Below are 21309 nucleotides of genomic sequence, written 5' to 3' on the forward strand. Positions count from 1 at the left end.
CAAAAGTAACTTAATTAAGTGAAAATTGTAACAGATTTGTTCATTTCATGAGTGGGTACACACTGTAAGATATACAGCAACACGCACCTAATCTAGCAATTACACTGGGAACAGGACATTGGGGTTCAATTTGAGAGGATCTATATCCCCTTTTTTAAAAACACTTTGTTTCTTCCTCTTTGCCTCTTTGGCAATTGTTTTTATATGTCGCAAGTCTTAAAATAAACAATTAAAGGTTACATTTTATTAATTTTTCTTGTCCTAACAGTGCGTCACGTACATAACAGTCTTTCTTCTCTTCCCTTGTTGTTGTTTCTTTAAAGTCATCCGGGGTTCACCATTTGTAGAAGTTACCTGAGACATGCATATAAAAAGGTATCTTTGGTTAATGGTGTAAACCAGGGGTGTCCAAACTTTTTGCAAAGAGGGCCAGATATGGTGACGTGAAAATGTGTCGGGGCCTACCATTCAGCCTGACATTCTTTAAACAATCACATCAGAATGGTTTCCCACTCTTCCCCCATTCACTGTATGTCCCCCAGCGTGCCCACACTCACTGTATGTCCCCCAGCGTGCCCCTTCACTGTATATTCCCCATCTGACCCCCCCCTTCTTCATATTTCCCCCAGCCTGTCCCATTTACTGTATGCCCCCACTCAGCCCCCATTCACTGTATGCCCCCACTCTGCCCCCATTCACTGTATGCCCCCACTCTGCCCCATTCACTGTATGCCCCCACTCTGCCCCCATTCACTGTATGCCCCCACTCTGCCCCATTCACTGTATGCCCCTCACTCTGTCCCATTCACTGTATGCCCCCCACTCTGCCCCATTCACTGTATGCCCCCCACTCTGCCCCATTCACTGTATGCCCCCCACTGCAGGAGACAGATGCTTGGGCTCCTGCCGCCGCCCTTCTCCGCTCCGCATATTACGGGAGCTGCTCCCCCCGCCCCACACACTGCTGTCACTGTGATCACGATGGAGGGTGATAAATAATTGCAGAAGCAAGAGGTGGACACATACTCATCTGAAAGACGGCAAACACGTCCCACAGTGGCAGCCGGCACCCCCTCACCAATGAAGACAGCAAGGTAAAGGCACGCTCACCGGGGTCCCACCTCTAGAGTTCTGTGCTGTGCGTCCCACTTCAGCCTCCAGCCGCTCCGCTTGAAGTGACATCATGGGCCTCAATTGGCCCCCGGACCGGACTTTGGACATGCCTGGTGTAAATCCTCCAGAATGATGTTCATATCAAATGGTCATAATAACGGAAGAGAGAATCCTCTTTCAGTAAAATTTAAACAATATTTGGTACCTGTTTCCTAGCACGGCGCCCACGATTTTGATCGTAGTACATCTTATACAATCGCATCGCATGCAATATAGCGGCATGCGATGCGATTGGATTTTTAATTGTACAAGCACCTTGATGGGTGCTTACAATGTTAAAGGCACCCCCATTGTCAACGCCACCCCACTATCAACCCCCACTATCCATATCGGCGTGGAGTTGATTTTAGATAGTGTGGCAAGCGGATGCGGAATACGAGCCCAAAGCGTGGCGAGCGGACGGGGAATACATGTAAAGTAATCGCGGGGCTCGCTGCACTCGCCACGCTTCGGGTTGGCGTTGATAGTGGGGGTGGCGTTGACAATGGGGGTGCATTTAACATTGTAAGCACCCACCAGGGTGCTTGTACAATTAAAAATTGCATCACATCGCATCGCATGCCATTTGCTGGCATGCAATGCTATGCGATATTTCATTGTACAAGCACTCCTGTTAATTTAACAGGAATATCGCATGGCATCACACACCACTAAGTTTGGTATGCGATGGGCGCCGTGCTAGGAAACAAGAACCCAATATTTAATAAACAGTGAATATCAACATACAGCTGGGATGGAAGATTGAATCACAGTACCTTAAAGTGCGGATAATGGCCGTATACCGCACTATAGGTACTGGCAAATGTCACAAACCCACTCAAATAGAAGACAGATTCTCCTCTCCTGAGTGGGATTGTTTTTATGACCATTTGATATGCTATGAACATCATTCTGGAACATCATTATGGTGCGCACCTTTTTTACAAAATGTTCTGGTTCTACGCCTGGTGAACCCCAGATGACTGTAAAGAAACGCATGTTTTCCTACACACTAGCATGAGTGAGGGTATGCATGTACTTTTCATTTCCATAGAGTTTCAGACAATCTACACATTGTTACTCTTTTTATATATATATATATATATATATATGTATACCATCCAATGAGATCGTTCCGTATGTGACAGATCCGAAGTGAACCTAAGAACGACTGTGTATTCAGCTCTCCATCGCCCAGGGTCCTTTTTTTTCTTTCCATATTTCAACACTGCAGTGATTGTGTGGTGATCACCATTTCCAGGACTCAGTAGAAGGAGAGAGGTTGCGCCTTGGGACTGATTTCTTAATTTTTGTAATTAGCCCCAGCTGCCGCATCACTGCGGAAAAGGATGGAGGAGCAAAGGGTGGGTAGTGGGGCCCGGTTCATTGCTTCAGCTGACCCACCATGCTATGCTGCTGCCTAAGCAAGCAGCCTTGTCGGGCGCCCGCTCTAATAATTATATCAATAAACTAGCAGTAAGGGTGCACTGCTGCTCTAACCATGGCTCTCTGCACCCCACTGTCCCCGGCTCCCTGCACCTCACTTTTTTTGGTTGATGCTGCACTCTGCTGCCTTCCTTGCAGAACCTGCCCCAACTAAAAGGTACATAAGGGGTAGATGGTCAAACATTATATAAGGGGAGGTTGGTGGGTCTGACGTGCCAAAAGTATATAACTGGTGGGGGTAATGGGCATAATATAGGGGTATGGATGTATATAAAATATACAAAGCCCACATGGCAACAAGCATGAAACATCCCATGGAAAGGAGCATGTAATCTCCTGGCAACAAGCATATACCACTTGTGGCATAATAGGCAATATGCATTATGGTGTGTGGTATAATGCGTTATGGGCATTACGGCCTGTGGTATATGTAATGGGCGTTGTGGCATAATTATGTAAGGGGCATTACGGTGTGCGGTATAATGTGTAATTGGCATTTCAGTGTACATTTTTGCTGCATACCTTTTGCGGGCAACGGCAAGAGTATGTGCTTCCATGTTCGCGGGGTATGGCTGGGGAAGGATATTACTGTACTGGCTGTGTCAGCTCTGTACTCGTCCTGTGGGCAGGGCCCATCGCCTGCACTCTTGCCTCCCCTCACTGTTAGGCCACACACCTTTCCTGGAGCATGTGCATACTTTCCCCCATGTATAGGGCAGGGCGCATTTTTACGTGTTCACAATGGATGCTAAATAGGCTCGAAAAAGCCCTGGCACAGAACTAGGTGCATACAGCTATATATATATATATATATATATATATATATATATATATATATATATATATATATAGGGTAATCAGACAAAAACAAACTGCGGCACTCCAGGGTCTTGTAAAAATTCAAAGTGGCATTTATTCCATAAATGCAGAAAGATCCGACGTTTTGAGGATCAAGTCCCCGTTTTCAAGGTGTGGTATCACCACACCTTGAAAACGGGGACTTGATCCTCGAAACGTCGGATCTTTCTGCATTTATGGAATAAATGCCACTTTGAATTTTTACAAGACCCTGGAGTGCCGCAGTTTGTTTTTGTCTGATTACCCTAAATATCTTCCGGAGGGCACCGGGGCGCTATTGTTTTGGGAGAGTGCCAGGCCGCACAGCCAAGTATATAATATATATATATATATATATATATATATATATATATATATATATATATATATATATATATATATATATAGCACCGCGCCCGCAAACTCCCCCCACACTCACCCTCTGGCAACCTGTTTAAGACTGCAGTCACAGAGATCACAGGCCCCTGTCGGCACACCCGCAATGCCGACACCACTGGAACCTTGCACACTGCAGACCACAACTAATAATTCCCGTGCTGCACCTCCTGCACTGCCCAGAAGCGTATCGTATCTAGCAAAGGAATCGTGCCACACAATCCCATCACCTTTACTTTTAAAGAATAAAAATAACAACACTTTTATCACCACCCAACACCCAGGTGAATAAAATGACGAGAAAATTATCAAGTTTAGACGACTATTAAGACTTAGAAGGCATGAAATTTATCACCAAACATTTCAGGAAGTCCATTGAAAATGACTGTTAAATAAAAGATGTTCAAAAAACTTTTAAAGAATTGAGTATCAATCTAATATTACAACATATAAATGTTGTGAAAAAAAGGGAGAATAGGCGTGAAAAAGAGAACAAACATTTCAATACCCCCTATAAGATTTTCATGCGACCTGGCAAGCTAAAATAGTCTGTTTGACATGACTACTGCAAAGATGAAGGAGAAGGTGAAAGGTCTATTTTAGGTTCTGTCTGTGTATAGTAACTATATTTTATTGACAATGTGCCTGTAACATTATGGTGTATTTTGTTTGTCTTGTTCTTGGACAGAATTAGTCCTGAAAGTGAGAATTCAAAGTAATGCACCTGTGGATAATGACTTCATTGAGGTGGAAATGGATAGAGAGGAGCTGACTTACCGGGAACTGCTCCGAGTTTGCTGTTATGAGCTTGGGGTAAATCCAGAGAATGTGGAGAAAATAAGGAAACTACCAAACACTATGCTCAGGAAGGTACGTTCTACCATTATAGGTCTTAACACTACTCCCAACCCACCCCCAGGGAACTTACCTTTCTAATATCCTGCAGTGATCAGCTAAACAGTGCTCGGAGGAGGAACTAAGCTCCACTCCTTGCCCTTTCGCTACTGGTGCATGCATCCTCGATTGTCGTTTGCATGGGATTCTGTTGTGTGATTTCGCCAGTGTTGTTCTTCAAAACCAAGCCCAGAAAGGGGAGAGAGATGACAGAAGACACATACTTCTAATACAGTACAACAGCTCTAATAAGCAATTTTGAATATAAAAAAATCCATATTTTTCATGGGGGTAGGAAAAGGGGGCAATTTGCATAATTAACTCCAAACATTTTATTTCACAAATACATCCACATACTACTGTATATGTGTTTGTTGGTTTCGTGCACTTTTTCTGGAATATAAAGTACTGGTATCTTTTCCCAATTCCATGGGAGTGCCTTTGTAGTTTTGTGCTGGTTGTTGCAAGGCAGATGACATGTGCTGGGTGCCAAGTGTTCGGAAGAAGAATGCATATTCCCGGCCCCTTGAATACTTAGGTATGGGTCATTGGATCAGCCCTATTTAGGTTGACATGCATTGGGTTGACCACTGAAGGTCGACACCTGAAATAGGTCAACATGGCTGAGGCAGACAGGGTTGGAAGGTCAACACATGCATTAGGTCAACAATGGGAAGGTCAACAGTTAAAAGGTTGACCTAAAATTTTAACCCACCCACCCCCAAATGTCAACATAGTCGACATGGACCCATCTAAGTGTACAACGTCCCCTTGCTGCGCTCGCCATGCTTTGGGCACGGTGCCTCGCTGCGCTCCACACACTATTATATTCTCCAACCAAGCCATAGTGGATGGTAGGGTATGAAGTACCACCTGTCGGCACATGTCGGCTAAAACAAAACTCATGTTGACTTTTTGACTGTCGACCTAATGATTGTGTCAACCTTCCAACCCTTAGCCGTATCAACCTACAGTATTTCAGCTGTCAACCTAAATAAGGTCGACCTAGTGACCATATCCCAAATACTTATACACTTTTTAGGAAGACAGCCATGGAGATACACTACCTATAATATATCAAACTGTTAGAGTTTTCAATAGGTGTTACATTTTGCAAAAAAGAATAAGTATTTGACACTGGTAGGCACATTAAAGAAACACAAATGGGGGTTGGTTTGACTGGTCGCACAGAAAATATCAATACAATATCAGTACAATGAAAACCCCCTATATGTATGATCTATAGTCAGTTTGACAGAGTGACAGATTAGGGGGTGATCTACCACAGGACACAATTTAAATGTACAACAGATGAGAGAGAGAGAGAGAGAGAGAATGTCACTGGGAGGTGCACCACCCAGTGACATACTCTCTCTCTCTCTCTCCTCATCTGTTGTACATTCAAGAAACATCATCTTCAAGTTTTCTCCATCTCACTCTCACGAACCAGTCATGAGTCAATCTGTGAGCTAAATGGTGGAATGGAAATGGCAAATAACTGATTCTATTTACTGCCTGTACTGTAACCACTTTGTCGCTGAAAGACTCTTGTAACTACATCCAGATATTTATCCATATGCCGTGTTAGACTTGTACTCCTCTATGTGACCACACTACCCACATCCACATGTTGGTTTCATACAGTAGCCATTGTTATTATCAGCACACTGCTGCAGCAGTTGTTTACTCCTGAAATCAAACAGATCTCTCTGTAATCAACACTCATCATAGTTCACAATTCCGTCTCCGCACATTCGATACAATCTTGGTAAACTTAAGCTAGATCCACATTAGGCTATGTACAATGATGGAGGAAAGTGTCAACTTTTCACACTAATTTAATACCCCTATACATGGTAGAACTGTTTGAACACCCGATTATTTGGTGTTCAGACTGTTTTACCATGTAGCGGGGTATTCAGTTAGTGCAAAAAATTGCCCCTTTCTCTGTTTTATAAGCCATATGGGCCCTATTCAAATTCTTTTTTTTTTTTTTTTGCCTAGGCCAAAAAATTCAGGTCATTTTCACTACTTTTTGAGACTTTTTTTGCCTCCCCAAAAAGTAAAAATACATGGTAAAACAATGTCTTTAATAGTGGCGAAACTGACCGCAAGATTCCGATATCATGAAGCTTGTTTGCATTATCATTCATCCATATATATTTACTATGGTTTATAATGATTACCTCTTCCTCCTTGTGGGATATATATGCACATTCATTGTGGGGCTGCAAAAAAGTCTGAAACCTAAAAAAAAGAAAATAGCCTAATATGTGTTGTCACCTTCCAGTGTTGGTTCGACCTAAGAAATCACATAATGTGTGACTAGATCTAGCCTGCAAATGGATATGAAGCTGCATATGAATAAGTCACCTGCAAATGGTTAAACATATCACAAAATCCATCTGAAAAATGGACTTTTGCAACTCGGCAAAGCCTCCATAGTTCATGCAGTGTACATGCATAATTTCGATTTGGTTTAGTATGACATTCACCTATGGTTAATTGATTTTTAATGCTATTGCAAGTAATCGTACTAGCAATATAATGTCTTTTCAACCTTATTAATGATAATAGGTGAGAATTATCCCTGCTGTTCTCGGCAAGTGTATGTAAAAATTCCTTCTGCAAATCTTGCTTTGTCTTACAAGTGCTCTTCATTTGTCCCTTTGCGTGTCATTTCCTGCGTCATGTTAGTGGCTGAAGTCACCACTAGGTGGCATATCCAGGGGAATCACGGGTCTGTTCCTTGACATTTTCACACTGTAAGTTTTTGTTAATTCAGCAATTGTAGTAAATAATGTTTTGCTGAAATATTAGTAACATTTCGAGCAAACCCATTTGATACTTTGGCCCTTATTCTGGTTCACCCGCAAAGGCAAATTCCTTCATAAATGGACAAAACCATGTGCACTGCAGATGTAACAGAGAGAATTCGGGTGGGGTTTTACTTCAAGGTGAGATCTATATTGCAGTGTAAAAATATAGCAGTCTGTATTTACCCTGCACAGAAAAAAAAAAAATCGCCCAAATCTAAATCTCTCTGCACATGTTACATCTGCCCTCCCCTGCAGTGCACATGGTTTTGTTCATTTGAGAAGGAATTTGCCTTTGCGAATGAACCTGAATAAGGGCCTTTATATACTGGGAACTAGACATATGTCTTTGTTATAAATAAATCGTTTTTCTTGCATATTCATGCACAGTATTTCCATGAAGAATGACACACTTCTTTACAGGTAATGTTTAGCACTTGATGTAAGGATGACATTTGATTTAACTTGTCACTATTTTCTGTTTCAGGACAAAGATGTTGCAAGACTGCAGTATTTCCAAGAGCTGGAACTGGTTCTGAAACATGACCACAGCCCATTCAGGACATCAACAACACTAACGGAAAGGCCCTGTTTTAACAATAAGGCATCAAAGCTTACCTACTGACAGTGTATATACAATACGAGTGTGCTGTACCTAACCGACTAGCAGAAAAATACATTACGCAGTGCAGCCTTAGTTCAGATGTACTGAACAAGGGGTGTTTTTGTGACATGCAGATCCGTTATTTAACAATACTTAAGCAACCTGCATTGCTCAGTAGAGTTTAAAGAAGCACAGAATAAACAGGATAACAAAGTTTATTTTTTGTTAAATTAATTATTTTCAATTTGACTGCAAGAGAGAGAGAGATATATAGTTTTAATTTAAAATCCATAAAGCATCTTGTATGGTTGTGCTTCCTTTGTGGCAGCTTGGCAGGGCATGCTAGGCAGCAGTTGAGAGGCTCCGTATTATATGGTCCATTTAGTCATTTCGGTCATATTTTTATTTAACCCTTTGCGTGCCAACATCTCTGAGAGATGTGCAAGATATCCACTAAAAATGCCAGCTTCACTCACATTTGTTATATAAATTCAAATACATTTTTTTGTGTTTATAGATTAAAGATTATATTTCCTATATAAGGTAAACATTACAGGTCATTATGATGCATAAAAATGTCTGCTTGGAAACATTTTTATACTTTTTTTGACAAATGCACTTGGCACTCAAACAGCCGTGACCCTGTCCCGTTCTCAGTCTGCGCGACCAAGAAATCGCAGGTGGGATTCAATGTCCCACCTGCAGCGGGAGCTGCAGCCGGGAGCTCATCAGAACGAGTCTGACTACTTGTGAAGTCGGGTTTGTTCTGCCTTGATCCCCTGTTCAATGCAGTTGGGGAAGACGGCATTGAATAGAGCCCCGCAGCCATCTCCCCCGTCGCGAGATGGCTGCGGGAGATTGAATACCCCCCAAAATGTTAATATAGGGGAAGTATCATTGAGCTTGAGCTCGAATAAGTTGTCTTTTTTAACTAGATAATTTTTCTAAATGTTTTTCACCCAAAATTGGCAGACAGATATTTTCTTGCTTAAATACTGTTCCTTCCTCTTCAGCCTACATTTATTTGTTAAACCAGGTGTCTGAGGACTGGTTTCTCTGACTGTTAATGTGTATGGCATATTTTTTTTTTCCTAATAGACCTTACGGCCTCTGGTACATGACCGTTACCTATGTAGACTTGCAATAAAAACATCCTCATTTTAATTTCACAACATACTTCTTCCATAAAAGCACGATTATAAAAAATGATCTATTTATCAGTAGCAACATAGATCAGTATTAACAAATTCTGTATTACCCTCAATAGAAAGAGTTTTGGCTATATAACAGTATTGTTTGATGAAAAAATATACACTAATTAAACCTATTAATATTTCTGGGTTCATGGTTAACTGTTATTTCTCAGGGGTGTAGGGTAAAAACTATGGGAGTTATTCTTCCTCACTCGGAAAGGCACAATCACTATCTGATGGACAAAACCATATGCACTCCAGGTGGGGCTGATATAACATGTGCAGAGAGTTAGATTTACATGGGGGGTGTGCTTCAAACTGATATTTATATTGAAGTGTAAAAATAAAGCAGCCAGTATTTACCCTGCACAGAAACAATAAAACACCCAAATCTAACTCTCTCTGCACATGTCACATCAGCCCCACCCGAGTGCATATGGTTTTGTCCATTAGAAAGTGATTGTGCCTTTTTGAGTGAATCAGAATTACCCCCTATATGTCACTTTTATCAGGTCTTCAACTAGTCTGACACTGTTTACAATGGGACTCGTTTCATTAGTGTTGGATAGCTTGACTACCCCTATCCTTGTTGGTGGGTTGTCGGTGAAACAGTAGCTAACCCAGAAGAAGTATTTGTGTCCTAAATTAGTATTTAAGGGTCTTGGTAATAACCTTGAATATAATTCTTATAATTAGTTTCACTTTACATTTAGCATCTGTATAGATTCCAGAACATATTTAACAACTGACCACTATTGAGCATTACTGACCCAGACCAATTGTTTCTTCTAATAAATCCTAATACAATTACCTTGTGGGGTGCGTACAGATCAGCTGCTTTGTCTAATTCTGTACAGATTTTATGTCATTTAGTTACTCATTGTTTACAAATAAACAGGTTATAACATTAATATTTTCTGTGGTGAGTATTTTTGTATTTATTTATTTATGCTAGTACTCCCGAAGCAGCCCATACACGGTCCGTTTAACGGATCCGTTTGGGACTTAAACAGCACACATCGTGTCGGATCGCATCCCTAGTGCATGCAGTGTGCATGCACTGCAATCCGATACAAAAAGTACAAAAAGTATGTGCAGCACATACTTTTTGTACCGTACTATGTGATGCGCGGGAGCGCGCATCGCATAGTACAGAACGGAGCCGTACACAACGGAGCGTGTATGGGCTCCTTGAGTCCATTATTGTGGAAATCTTTTCCAACAAACTCTCTAAATAACTCCACTGATTTTGGAAAAAAACTTTTTTCTGTCTCGAGTGATTGGGATCTTTCCAGACTGTTGTCTAGAATTATTCATCTGTGGATACCACGGTATAGGACACTCATAGTTATTATTCGATTGCTCTCTCGCCCCTGATGAAGTCATGACCATGACGAAACGCGTTGGACCCCTGTCATCCTTCAAACTGAATAACTAATCAGAGCTGTATTCATTGTTAAGATTGTTCACCACATGTATTTGTATGATACCTAATTACAGGTTTTTTTTGGTACTCTTTACTTAGTTGGGCGCCCATCATGGGGATCGCGGGCATCGCGGCCAGTACATTAACGGCCGCGACGCGATGCCCGCGATCCCCGCGATTTCCCATAGGGTTCAATGTTAAATTTAGTGCTGCCCGCGATTTTACATTCAATGCTTCAATGGCCGCGATTTGGCCATAGGAATCAATGTTAAATGCCCAAATAGTTAAATTGTGCCCAAATAGGCACAATTAACACTTAAATGTCCCCCCAAATTTGTAACGCCACCCCACGATCCACGCCAACCCGAAGCGTGGCGAGCACAGCGAGCCCGCGAGGGGCGGCGGTACGCGTCCTCCGACCTTTTCATACCCCCACTATCCACGTCGGCGTGGAGTTGAGAATAGAATAGTGTGGCGAGCGCAGCGAGCCACCGAGCCCGAAGCGTGGCGAGCGGACGCGGATACCTGTGAAGCCCGCGTAGGGCCATGTTTACCTGTGAAGGTATCCGCGTCCCCTCGCGGGGCGCGCTGCGCTCACCACGCTTCGGGCTCGGTGGCTCGCTGCGCTCGCCACACTATTCTATTCTCAACTCCACGCCGACGTGGATAGTGGGGGTATGAAAAGGTCGGAGGACGCGTACCGCCGCCCCTCGCGGGCTCGCTGCGCTCGCCACGCTTCGGGTTGGCGTGGATCGTGGGGTGGCGTTACAAATTTTGGGGGACATTTAAGTGTTAATTGTGCCTATTTGGGCGTGGATCGTGGGGTGGCGTTACAAATTTTGGGGGACATTTAAGTGTTAATTGTGCCTATTTGGGCTCTGTGGCCCATTTAACATTGATTCCTATGGCCAAATCGCGGCCATTGAAGCATTGAATGTGAAATCGCGGGCAGCACTAAATTTAACATTGAACCCTATGGGAAATCGCGGGGATCGTGGGCATCGCGTCGCGGCCGTTAATGTACTGACCGCGATGCCCGCGATCCCCGCGATTTCTTTACCCGCGACGCCCGCGATGGAGATCGTGGGCGCCGTGCTAGGTAAAGAGTACCGTTTTTTTATATGTCTGTATATTTTATTAATCAGCAATTCTAAATTGTTTTATCATCTGAAGCGCCCTCTGAAACTCTTTCTTTTTCCCTACATATATATATATATATATATATATATATATATATATATATATAACAAATGGGGGGGATCCGGCTCTCCCTGTAAGGTTCAGAGTACTGCGCTGGGTGCCCGCGTCGGTTTGTAGCATACAACAATAGAGGGGGAGAGGCAGCACTCGAAGCGACTTGTAAAAAAACTATATGATGAGGACTGGCGCTTCGTACTGTATGCCCAAAATGCTCTATTGTTATGCTTAATTGTACAATTTATTATATACCAGGTTACACACGGAGACAGAATAAAAAATCAATTATCCACACAATATGTCTCACGTGTGTATGTGGTTCAGGCAGCGTGTAGGGGAAAGTTTGCCAATTCCCAATGTAAGACACAGAAAAAAGAGAGAAATATACACGCACTAGAAACCATGTATATGAAAAAGAAATATATAAATTTATTATACACAGATTTCCACTGGCCAGTGACACCTAATGTTTAAAATAACAATTATAAAAACATGGCTATGGGTTCCTTGGTAAATCTCCTAATGAGGTAGTTTGTGTCAAAGTTTTTGTTGGTGTGTTGTGTCGGCAGCTTTTATGACACTTAGGACAGATGGAAGTAAATTCTGAGTGTCCACTGTCTGGCCAGACAATTTAAAAGACAAAAAAATGAAAAAGAAAACATATGTATAAAATAGTACACAAGATGAGGATCCCAAGTAGGCTCGATTTCCACCTGCAACTGGATGTAGTGGCGAGTAAACAAAGTTTTTGTACCGGTACTTGCTTTTAGGCAGGCAGGTGTGGGATCACGTTTGGAGCTCCAAGAAAGAAGGGTGAGAGGAGCCTGTGGCTGTATGACGCATTTCTCCGCCTCCTAGCAGGTATCAGCGGCTTCATCAGAAGACTTGTAAAAAAGACTCTTAGGCGGACCTATACAGACAACGTTTCATTGCTAATACACAAGTACATATAATACACGTCCGCTCGTCATGCTTCGGACTCGGTGGCTTGCTGCACTCGCCACACTATATAAAATCAACTCCACGCCGACGTGGATAGTGGGGGTATGAAAAGGTCGGTCGGACGCGTACCGCCGCAGCTCGCCATGCTTTGGGATCACGTCGATACTGGGGGGGGGGGGGCCTTAATAAATGACATTATATGTCATTTAATGCTATAGTACATTACATTTACGTAGTAAAATCGGGCACTGTGTTAATACACAAGTACAAAGAAAAAACTGCGCAATGGGAAACACTAATATTCAGTAGAATTTATTCTATACAATAATCAATGTACATAAGGTATGTGGCCACAACCGATATAAAATTAGGACATAAAATACATCCACATAAAAATAAAAAATGAATATATAAAATATATATATAAAATATATATTAAAAAAGTCTAAATAGCACCAATCACGCACAGTAACAGAAATTAGTAAGTGCCTCTGCTAATTAGTAATGCAGGTTAGTGGGTTAGTTGTTTGAGAACTTGTAAGGTTAGATCCAGAGAGTCGACACCATTGAGCTAAACTGTTTATAAGGGGGTCTATTACCTAATTATCCTTGATACAACTCTATATGAAGCAATAATAACCATCAAACTAGTACAATATACCTCTGAGTGAGTCTGATCCAGTCTACACACACTCATATAATTATAACTTCTAAGAATGATGCCCGCTGCCTAATAAAACCCGTATAAAGTTGAAAATATATAATCTCTTCTCTATACATATATGTATGCATCATGCTGTATACAAAAAAATAGGAGGAGAGTTATCTTTTGGGCATTGATGATGGGGCGCTCCGATGGATGGGAACAAGGGGCCATCAAGACCGTTGACCTGAGCTATGCCCCACTATCATCACTGTCTAAAATAAGAACGATATACAAGCACATGCAGCTTAATGTTGGTAATTTAGATATGAACCTGTATACTTATATATGTGCGTATCAGTGAACGAATGGCCATTATAGGGTTATACCAGTATTGGGGACACGCATGATTCAGTGGAACCAGAGGTCCATCTGGTCCACTGAATAGAATGATCCTGGTTATACCTTTGTCTAATGATGTAGCTACGTATATGTACACATTGAATTGGAATGGGGGGCACTATATGGCCCGGTGGGACCAGAGGTTTATCTGGACCACCGAGCTAGGTGCTCCTGAGTACTTGTATATATATGTTTCTGTACCCGATTACGTGGCTACATGTATATGAATTTTGTTGTTCTTGGCTCTACACAACCCTTCATGACACATCAAATAGGGTGTGTTATGTCTTTCGACAAATCAAAATGGCCTAGAAATTGATACAGAATAAACACCCTATAAATGTTCAAGTGAATGTATCACTATATAGCCTGTACCCTTAGTAAAAAGTTTAATGATTATTATATCGGATTAAATATTAAACTATGGCGGTCAGATTAAATTGAGACCTCCATACCTCTTGCAATGTGTGTTTTTTAATGCTCTACCCTATGCATGTCAGATTATATTTAATAACTAAAAATAAAAAACCAAAAATAACAAAAAAACAAAAAAAAAATAATGATAAAAAATAAAAATCCACCCCAAAAGATATCTATATTTGATTAAATAGATATATATGAATCCAATAAAGGATTTAAATTTAAAATTAAAATTAACTTCTAAATTTATTTAATTTTTATACTTATTCTGTATATGCACTCCTAATAATACAGACTCCTTCTAAACGATGAGATAGATATATGTATTTCTGTGTATATGAAGTTATATATATGTATTTTTTAATGTTAGTACGGATTATCCAAAAAATAAGCTGCTGTAAATTATGAATGATCTCTGAGAAAATCTAATAAGAGATCGAAAGTTAAAATATGTAATGCAGGTCATCGGCTATTGTATCTAATATAAATCATGCACATAAAATTTATGCGCTCTGTAAAAACAAATAGAGTAATAAGGGCATACATACACCATTGCCCCTACCTAAAATGGCGACTAAGAACTCCGTCCTAATACTGGGATAAAGCGGTGAACAGTCCAGACCGAATAAATAAATAAGAAACATGATACCCGGAAACGTGTCCGCAATAGGTGGAACGCGATAACAACAAGAGTGACCCGCATGACGCTATGCGGAAGTGCGCGACCGCTAAGCAGATCCAATGATAACCACTGAAATCTGAATGAAACGCATGACGTAGGCGGAAGTGCGCGGCGGTGACACACGCCGCATACACGCCGAGACACTGGGGTATAAATACACTCAAAGGAGCAGCCTGTACTTTATGCACGATATACTCTCTCTCTCTCTCTCTCTGAGGAAGCCGCCGACGCTTACAGCAGGCGGGGAAATGCGTTAGAGACTTATCTCCATCTCTCCTGATCACTGAAGATTTTGACACTCTGCACTGAGGAGACCTGCTTTTCATTTCTACAGCCACTGGTGTCACAAACTCCGGATATAGTTGCACCCAATATGGAAATTCAGTTCTAGCAACTGGGAGGCATCAGAGACTGTAATCTACCACAGGTCTCCAAAGGTATATACCCAATTTTTTTAACAAAATCTTTTTTTGTCTGGCCAGGCAACTTATACAACCCATTCTGATGGTATGCTGATAACAACTTCTGCATGTTGCAATTTTACTAATTACATCTAAGTAAAACTACATCAGTTTGATTATATGGACTCTCTGGATCTAACCTTATAAGTTCACAAACAACTAATCCACTAACCTGCATTACTAATTAGCAGAGGCACTTACTAATTTCTGTTACTGTGCGTTATTGGTGCTATTTAGACTTTTTTTATATATATTTTATATATATATTTTATATATTCATTTTTTATTTTTATGTGGATGTATTTTATGTCCTAATTTTATATCGGTTGTGGCCACATACCTTATGTACATTGATTATTGTATAGAATAAATTCTACTGAATATTAGTGTTTCCCATTGCACAGTTTTTTCTTTGTCTTTGTTTGTTCCTACTGGGATTATATTGAGCAGTCCCAATAAACAGCAGCATTAGTGGAAACACTGGTAATATATTTAGGGTTTTAATTACGTCCAGATTGCTTAGCGCTGGTCTTTTCTTTCTTTTTAATACACAAGTACCTGTGAGTCTGTGCCCAGTGTGGCTCAAGCCCAGAGGCCTGCGTGGGCGGCTACATTGGGGAGGTCTATGGAGGCCTTGGTTAAGGCTCTAAATAGGCAGAGAGATGATCTGGTGAAATCTCCTGGCCCCCTGTTCCCCTCTCAACTGTCTCTGGGCTCTATTACCCCATCTCAGGGGGACCCAGCTCTGTTACAGATCATGCAGGACACAGCACAGAATGTTCATAAGATGAATGTTTTCATGGAGCAAATGGTTAAAACCCCTGAGGTTACTTCTACTACACACCCCTTATCCACACCTCCCCTGTTAAATTTAGATTTGGATGAGGAGAGTGTGTGTGCGGAGGATGTTTTTTGGGACCAGAAGGAGGAGGTTGCATCTCCTGTACCGGGCATTGAGGATTTGATCCTGGCAGTTAAGCAGACGTTAGATCTGTCAGAGGAAGATAAAGTGTCTGGGCATTGTATTTTTAAGAAAGTACGCAGAGATTCTGTGACATTTTCCTCGGATGAGCGCATGATTTGTTTAAATAATAGGTAATTGTTAAGTGCTCACCTTGTGATTAGTAATGTGTTTGCTGATGTTGTGGAGGCAAAGAAATGCTAGTGAGAAAAACGTAATGTCAAATAAGAGATGTTTATTGGAATAATGTACAAAGAGAGGTGAAAAAACACACTTATGCGTGGGTGATTGTCTGTAAAGTCAATGACCTCGTAATGAGCCTCGAGGGAATGAGGAAGCCAGCAGGTTCCTTTTTACCATAAATCTTGTGCGGATTTATGTCTCATTACAGGTGGGTAAGTCTCTTTGCTGCGACCTGGATGAGTCCTGCGGGGTGTAAAAATGCCAGCAGGCCTCTTTTTGGCCATAAGCCCTCTGGGGTTTATGTCTCAAACAGGTGCAGGGTAGTTCGTAGGTAAAGTTCTGCCTGTGTACGGAGGGGTGGTGATGAGTCCAGCTGAGCGGCAACCTTGTGTCCAGCAGGGGAGTGGTGGTTGGGGGCGCGGGTATTGGTGGAGTAAGAAGCGGCGTCCCACTCGCTTCTTACCCTGTCCGTGCGGTCTGCTGAGGTTGCAGGATGGAGATGCTCAGCCTTCCGTCCCGGAAGTCTGTTCTCCTGTAGCCGGCGGCATGGTGCACGCTGCCGCGGAGTTGATGCGATGTAGCCGGCAGCACGGTGTGAGCTGCCGTGTAGTATGTAGCCGGTGATGTCCTCTTGTCCCGGCTCCACAGACCTTTTGCGTACGGGACGGTACTTCCCGGTAGTAGCGCTCGCAAGAACACTGCTTCCAGGGTGACGTCACCGTAGGTCTGTGCGCTCACTCGTATGTGGAGGAGACTGTGCCTTAGCTTTGTGTGATGGTGTGGGAGTACTGGGAGTACAATGTCCAACGCGTTTCAGCCACTCAGGGCCTTTGTCAAGGATGAAGGTCTCTGTAGTGGGAGTCTCTTTATGCTTGTGGGGCGTGTCCGTGAATATCTCATTGGTCTAGAGTCCTGACAGTGATTGGATGCTGGGGGTGTCAGTCATGGGGAGAAGCTGCAGTTCTGTGGAATCATCGGAGTGTGTGATTTGTCATGTCAGAGAGAATATGCTTTTAAGTGTATGAGCTGGATATGCCTCGGTGTATGCACTAATGTTAATGGTTGTCATGGTTATTGTAAAGAACGTGTAAATTGATAAAAGGAGGTGAAGAAATTAAATGGGACGTGACTTAGAGTATTGAATGTGTACATGCAGCGTTATTACCTAGGTGCTCTCTGGTGGTGAGATCACAGCGCTTCTTTTCATTATTAGTGAACACTCATAATGGTGTTATTTATGGGCTTAACCTAAGTGGCTGTTATTATTGGGCTTAGCCTAGGTGGCTGTTGTGAAAATCGATGTTAAGCCCTCTTGGGGTTAGTGTTTTGATTGTGTAAATCCAGAATAACTCTCTTTTATTGAGAGTATCCACATGATTCCCTCCTCTCCAGTTTTTTTTTTTTTTTGGGGGGGGGGGGGGGGGGGGGGCGTTCTATTCCCATGAAGAATAGGTCCTTAGGGTCACTGTTATGTTTGTTTTTATAATGTAAAGACACGCTGTGATTTTCATATCCTATGCGGATATTCCTGATGTGTTCGTAAATGTGTTTTTTCAGTGTGCGTGTGGTTCTACCTATGTATTCTAATCACCCCTGTGTGTTCACATGATGTTTGCTGTGTTATTTTGAATGTTTGGCCTGTGGTGGTGGATGTCCAGGATTTAATTTTTTTGGTGGTCATGGTATTACACCCTGTGCACCTGCCACAGTAGTGGAAGCCTGTGGTGTGATTGATGGTGGTTTGAGTCATGGTCTTGGGTTTGATGTGTTTGCGGACTAGTCTTTGTCTGATGTCAGGTGCTTTGCGATAGGTAAGTTTGGGTCTGTCCGGTAGTGCTTGTATGAGGTCGGGATCCTGTTGTAAAATATGCCAGTGTTTCTTTAATATGTTGTGGAACTGTTTAGCTGATCTGTTGTATGTGGTGATGAATGTCACTTTATTGTTCTCGATAGGGTTGGGTTTGGGTTTGATTTGTAATATTGTTGACCTATCGAGTGCTGTGACTTCATTCAGAGCGGTTTTGACTATGTGAGGATCATACATTTTGTTCTGAAACTGTCCCATGAGTTCTGTACCTTGTGTTATAAATTCCTCTAATTTGGAGCAGTTTCGCCTGATGCATCGGAACTGCCCCTTGGGGATGTTCTGTAGCCAGGGTTTGTGGTGAGCACTGGTGTATAATATATAGCTGTTGAAATCTACGTTCTTTCTATATGTCCTGGTTTGTAGGGTGTTGTTTTCTATGTAGATGTCTAGGTCCAAAAATTGAACTGAAGTTTTACTGATGTTAGTCGTGAAGGTGAGGTTCCTGTTATTGGCGTTTAGGTATTGTGTGAATTCAGTCAGTGAGTCAAGTGAACCCTTCCATATGAAGATAATGTCATCAATGAACCTCCGCCGGATTCAGTACTGAATCCCGGCGTTCAGAATCCCGACGCCGGAATCCCGACAGCCAAAATCCCGACAAGGGGGGGACGTGGATCGCCCCCCCTTGCGGGCTCGCTGCGCTCGCCACGCAGCGGACCCGGTGCTTTGCTACGCTCGGCACACTAATTTATTCTCCCTCCAGGGGTGTCGTGGACACCCCTGGAGGGAGAATGTGTCGGGATTTCGGCGGTCGGGATTCCGGCGTCTGGATTCTGAATGCCGGGATCCCGACCGCCGGGATTTTAACTGCATCCCCCTCCGCCATAGGATCAAATTGTCACTCCAGTCATGTCCAACCTGTATATAGTCCTCCTCCCACTTGCCCATAAACAGTTTGGCATAACTGGGCGCCACTTTCGATCCCATGGCGGTCCCGGTGGTCTGCAGGTAATAGGTGTTGTCAAACCATGTGTAGTTGTGATGTAGAATGTATTTAATCGTGTCGATAATGAAGTCTGCCTGTTCTGGTGGGAGTTCTGTGTCTCTGTCCAAGAAATGTTTAGTGCTCTCCAGGCCCCGGTTATGATTTATGACCATGTACAGTGATGTGACATCGCTAGTAGCGAGCCAGTAATCTATTTCCCACTTAATGGTCTGGAGGTTGTTAATGATGTCAGTGGTGTCTCTGATGTAGGAGGGTAACGTTTTTACATGAGCTTGTAGGAAGTTGTCTGCGAATTGTGCTAGATTTAATGTGAGAGAGTTGATGCCTGGTGGGTGTGTTTGGTTTTTATGTATCTTAGGGAGGTAGTAGAAAACGGGTATAATGGGGTGATCATGTTGTAGGAATAGATACTCATGTTTGTTGATGATCCCATTATGCTTTCCTGATTTTAAGAGTGCGTCTAATTCTGTTTTGAATTTTTGTGAGGGGTCACCCTTTAGTGGAATGTAAGTGGTGGTGTCGTCCAGTAGACGTTGAGCTTCTGATTTCTAATCTTGTTGGTTGAGTATTACTATGCCCCCACCCTTGTCTGCAGGTTTGATGATGGTAATTTTTTTCTAAGGTTTTAAGTGCTTGCAGCTCTTGCTGCGTCATGTTGTTTGTGTTATATTTGGTTTGTTTGTCTTTCATGTTTTGAGACCCTGACAACCAGGGTCTCAAAAGTTTTGATGTGATGTGATTTCATGTGTGTTGGATAGAACGTGGATTTGGGTCTAAAATGTGAGTGTTTGTATTTATCAGTTGTGTCTGCATGGTTTCTGATGATGGGGTTGGAGTTGAAGTATTTTTTGAGGGTCAGTTTTCTGGTAAATGTCTGTAAATCACAATATATGTCGAACTTGCTGGGTTTATTTGTGGGTGCGAATTTGAGTCCTTTTGAAAGGACTTGTTCTTGTACTTGTGTCAGTGGTGTGTTACTCAAGTTGAAAATGGCCGTAGTGTCAGTGGTTTGTGTGGAGTTGGCTATATGGGGTCTGGTGTTTATTGTCTCTGTTTATTGGGGGGTTTTGGTGGAGCCTCCTCTACATCCTCTTCTGGTTTTTGTCTTTTCTTGGTGTTCTGTCCTAGACTTGGGTTTTGTAGACAGGCCAGTCGGCCTGTCTCTGTATCTAAAAAATGTTCCCCCCATTTAGCTGTGGATGTAGAGGCTGGAACTGCTTCCACTGTGGTGTTTTGGTTGTCTCGTAGTGTAGTGACCCACCCCTGGTCAAAGGACAACCTTGCCAGATGTTCGTATTCTGTATCGTCGTCTATCTCATGTACCGAAAATGAAGAATCACTGTCGGATTCAGAGTATGTGGTCTCTATACTCATGTTGCAATCACCGACTTGGAGATTATCGGTGATGGGTACAGTGTTTGTGTTTGTATCTGTGTCGCCTGCTGTTTTAGTGTTGTTGGTTTCTGTGTTTTTGTGTACTTTCAAGTACTGCTGGTAAGTGAGTCCTGTGTTCCTGTAGAGCTTGGGATTTTGTGTGTTCTTGTGCTTACGGGTAACGCATGATTTCTTTACTAGGAGAAGCATGGAAGACTCCTGACAAGAAGCTTCTTATGCCCAAAAGGTTTACAAACATGTACCCAATACCAGAGGAACATGTCAAGTTGTGGGAGAAAATCCCTTTAGTGGATGCACCTGTGGCCAGGTTGTCTAAAGCCATGGTCTTAGCCATTCAATGGGGTGCGGCATTTAAAGACCCAGTAGACAAAAAGATTGAAGGATGCCTTAAGGTGGTTTTTGAAGGGGTAGGCTTTACCCTGCATTCTATTATTGCCTCAGCATGG

At 42.4% G+C, this 21309-nt stretch overlaps 1 protein-coding gene across 1 annotated transcript in view; it reads left to right on the top strand.

Annotated features, from left to right (window-relative positions):
• The window catches only part of ANKRD40 (ankyrin repeat domain 40), a 29391-nt gene extending 19142 nt beyond the window's left edge, over positions 1 to 10249 (top strand). Inside the window, exons 4-5 of the mRNA XM_083148284.1 lie at positions 4520 to 4701; positions 8029 to 10249. Coding sequence (XP_083004410.1) covers positions 4520 to 4701; positions 8029 to 8166 — 320 coding nt within the window. The 3' untranslated portion in view covers positions 8167 to 10249. The remainder of the gene's footprint in view (positions 1 to 4519; positions 4702 to 8028) is intronic.
• The last annotated feature ends 11060 nt before the right edge of the window (positions 10250 to 21309 follow it).

The sequence above is a fragment of the Crinia signifera genome, chromosome 6 (assembly GCF_055691185.1).
Source record: "Crinia signifera chromosome 6, ASM5569118v1, whole genome shotgun sequence".
Classification (NCBI taxonomy): Eukaryota; Metazoa; Chordata; class Amphibia; order Anura; family Myobatrachidae; genus Crinia; species Crinia signifera.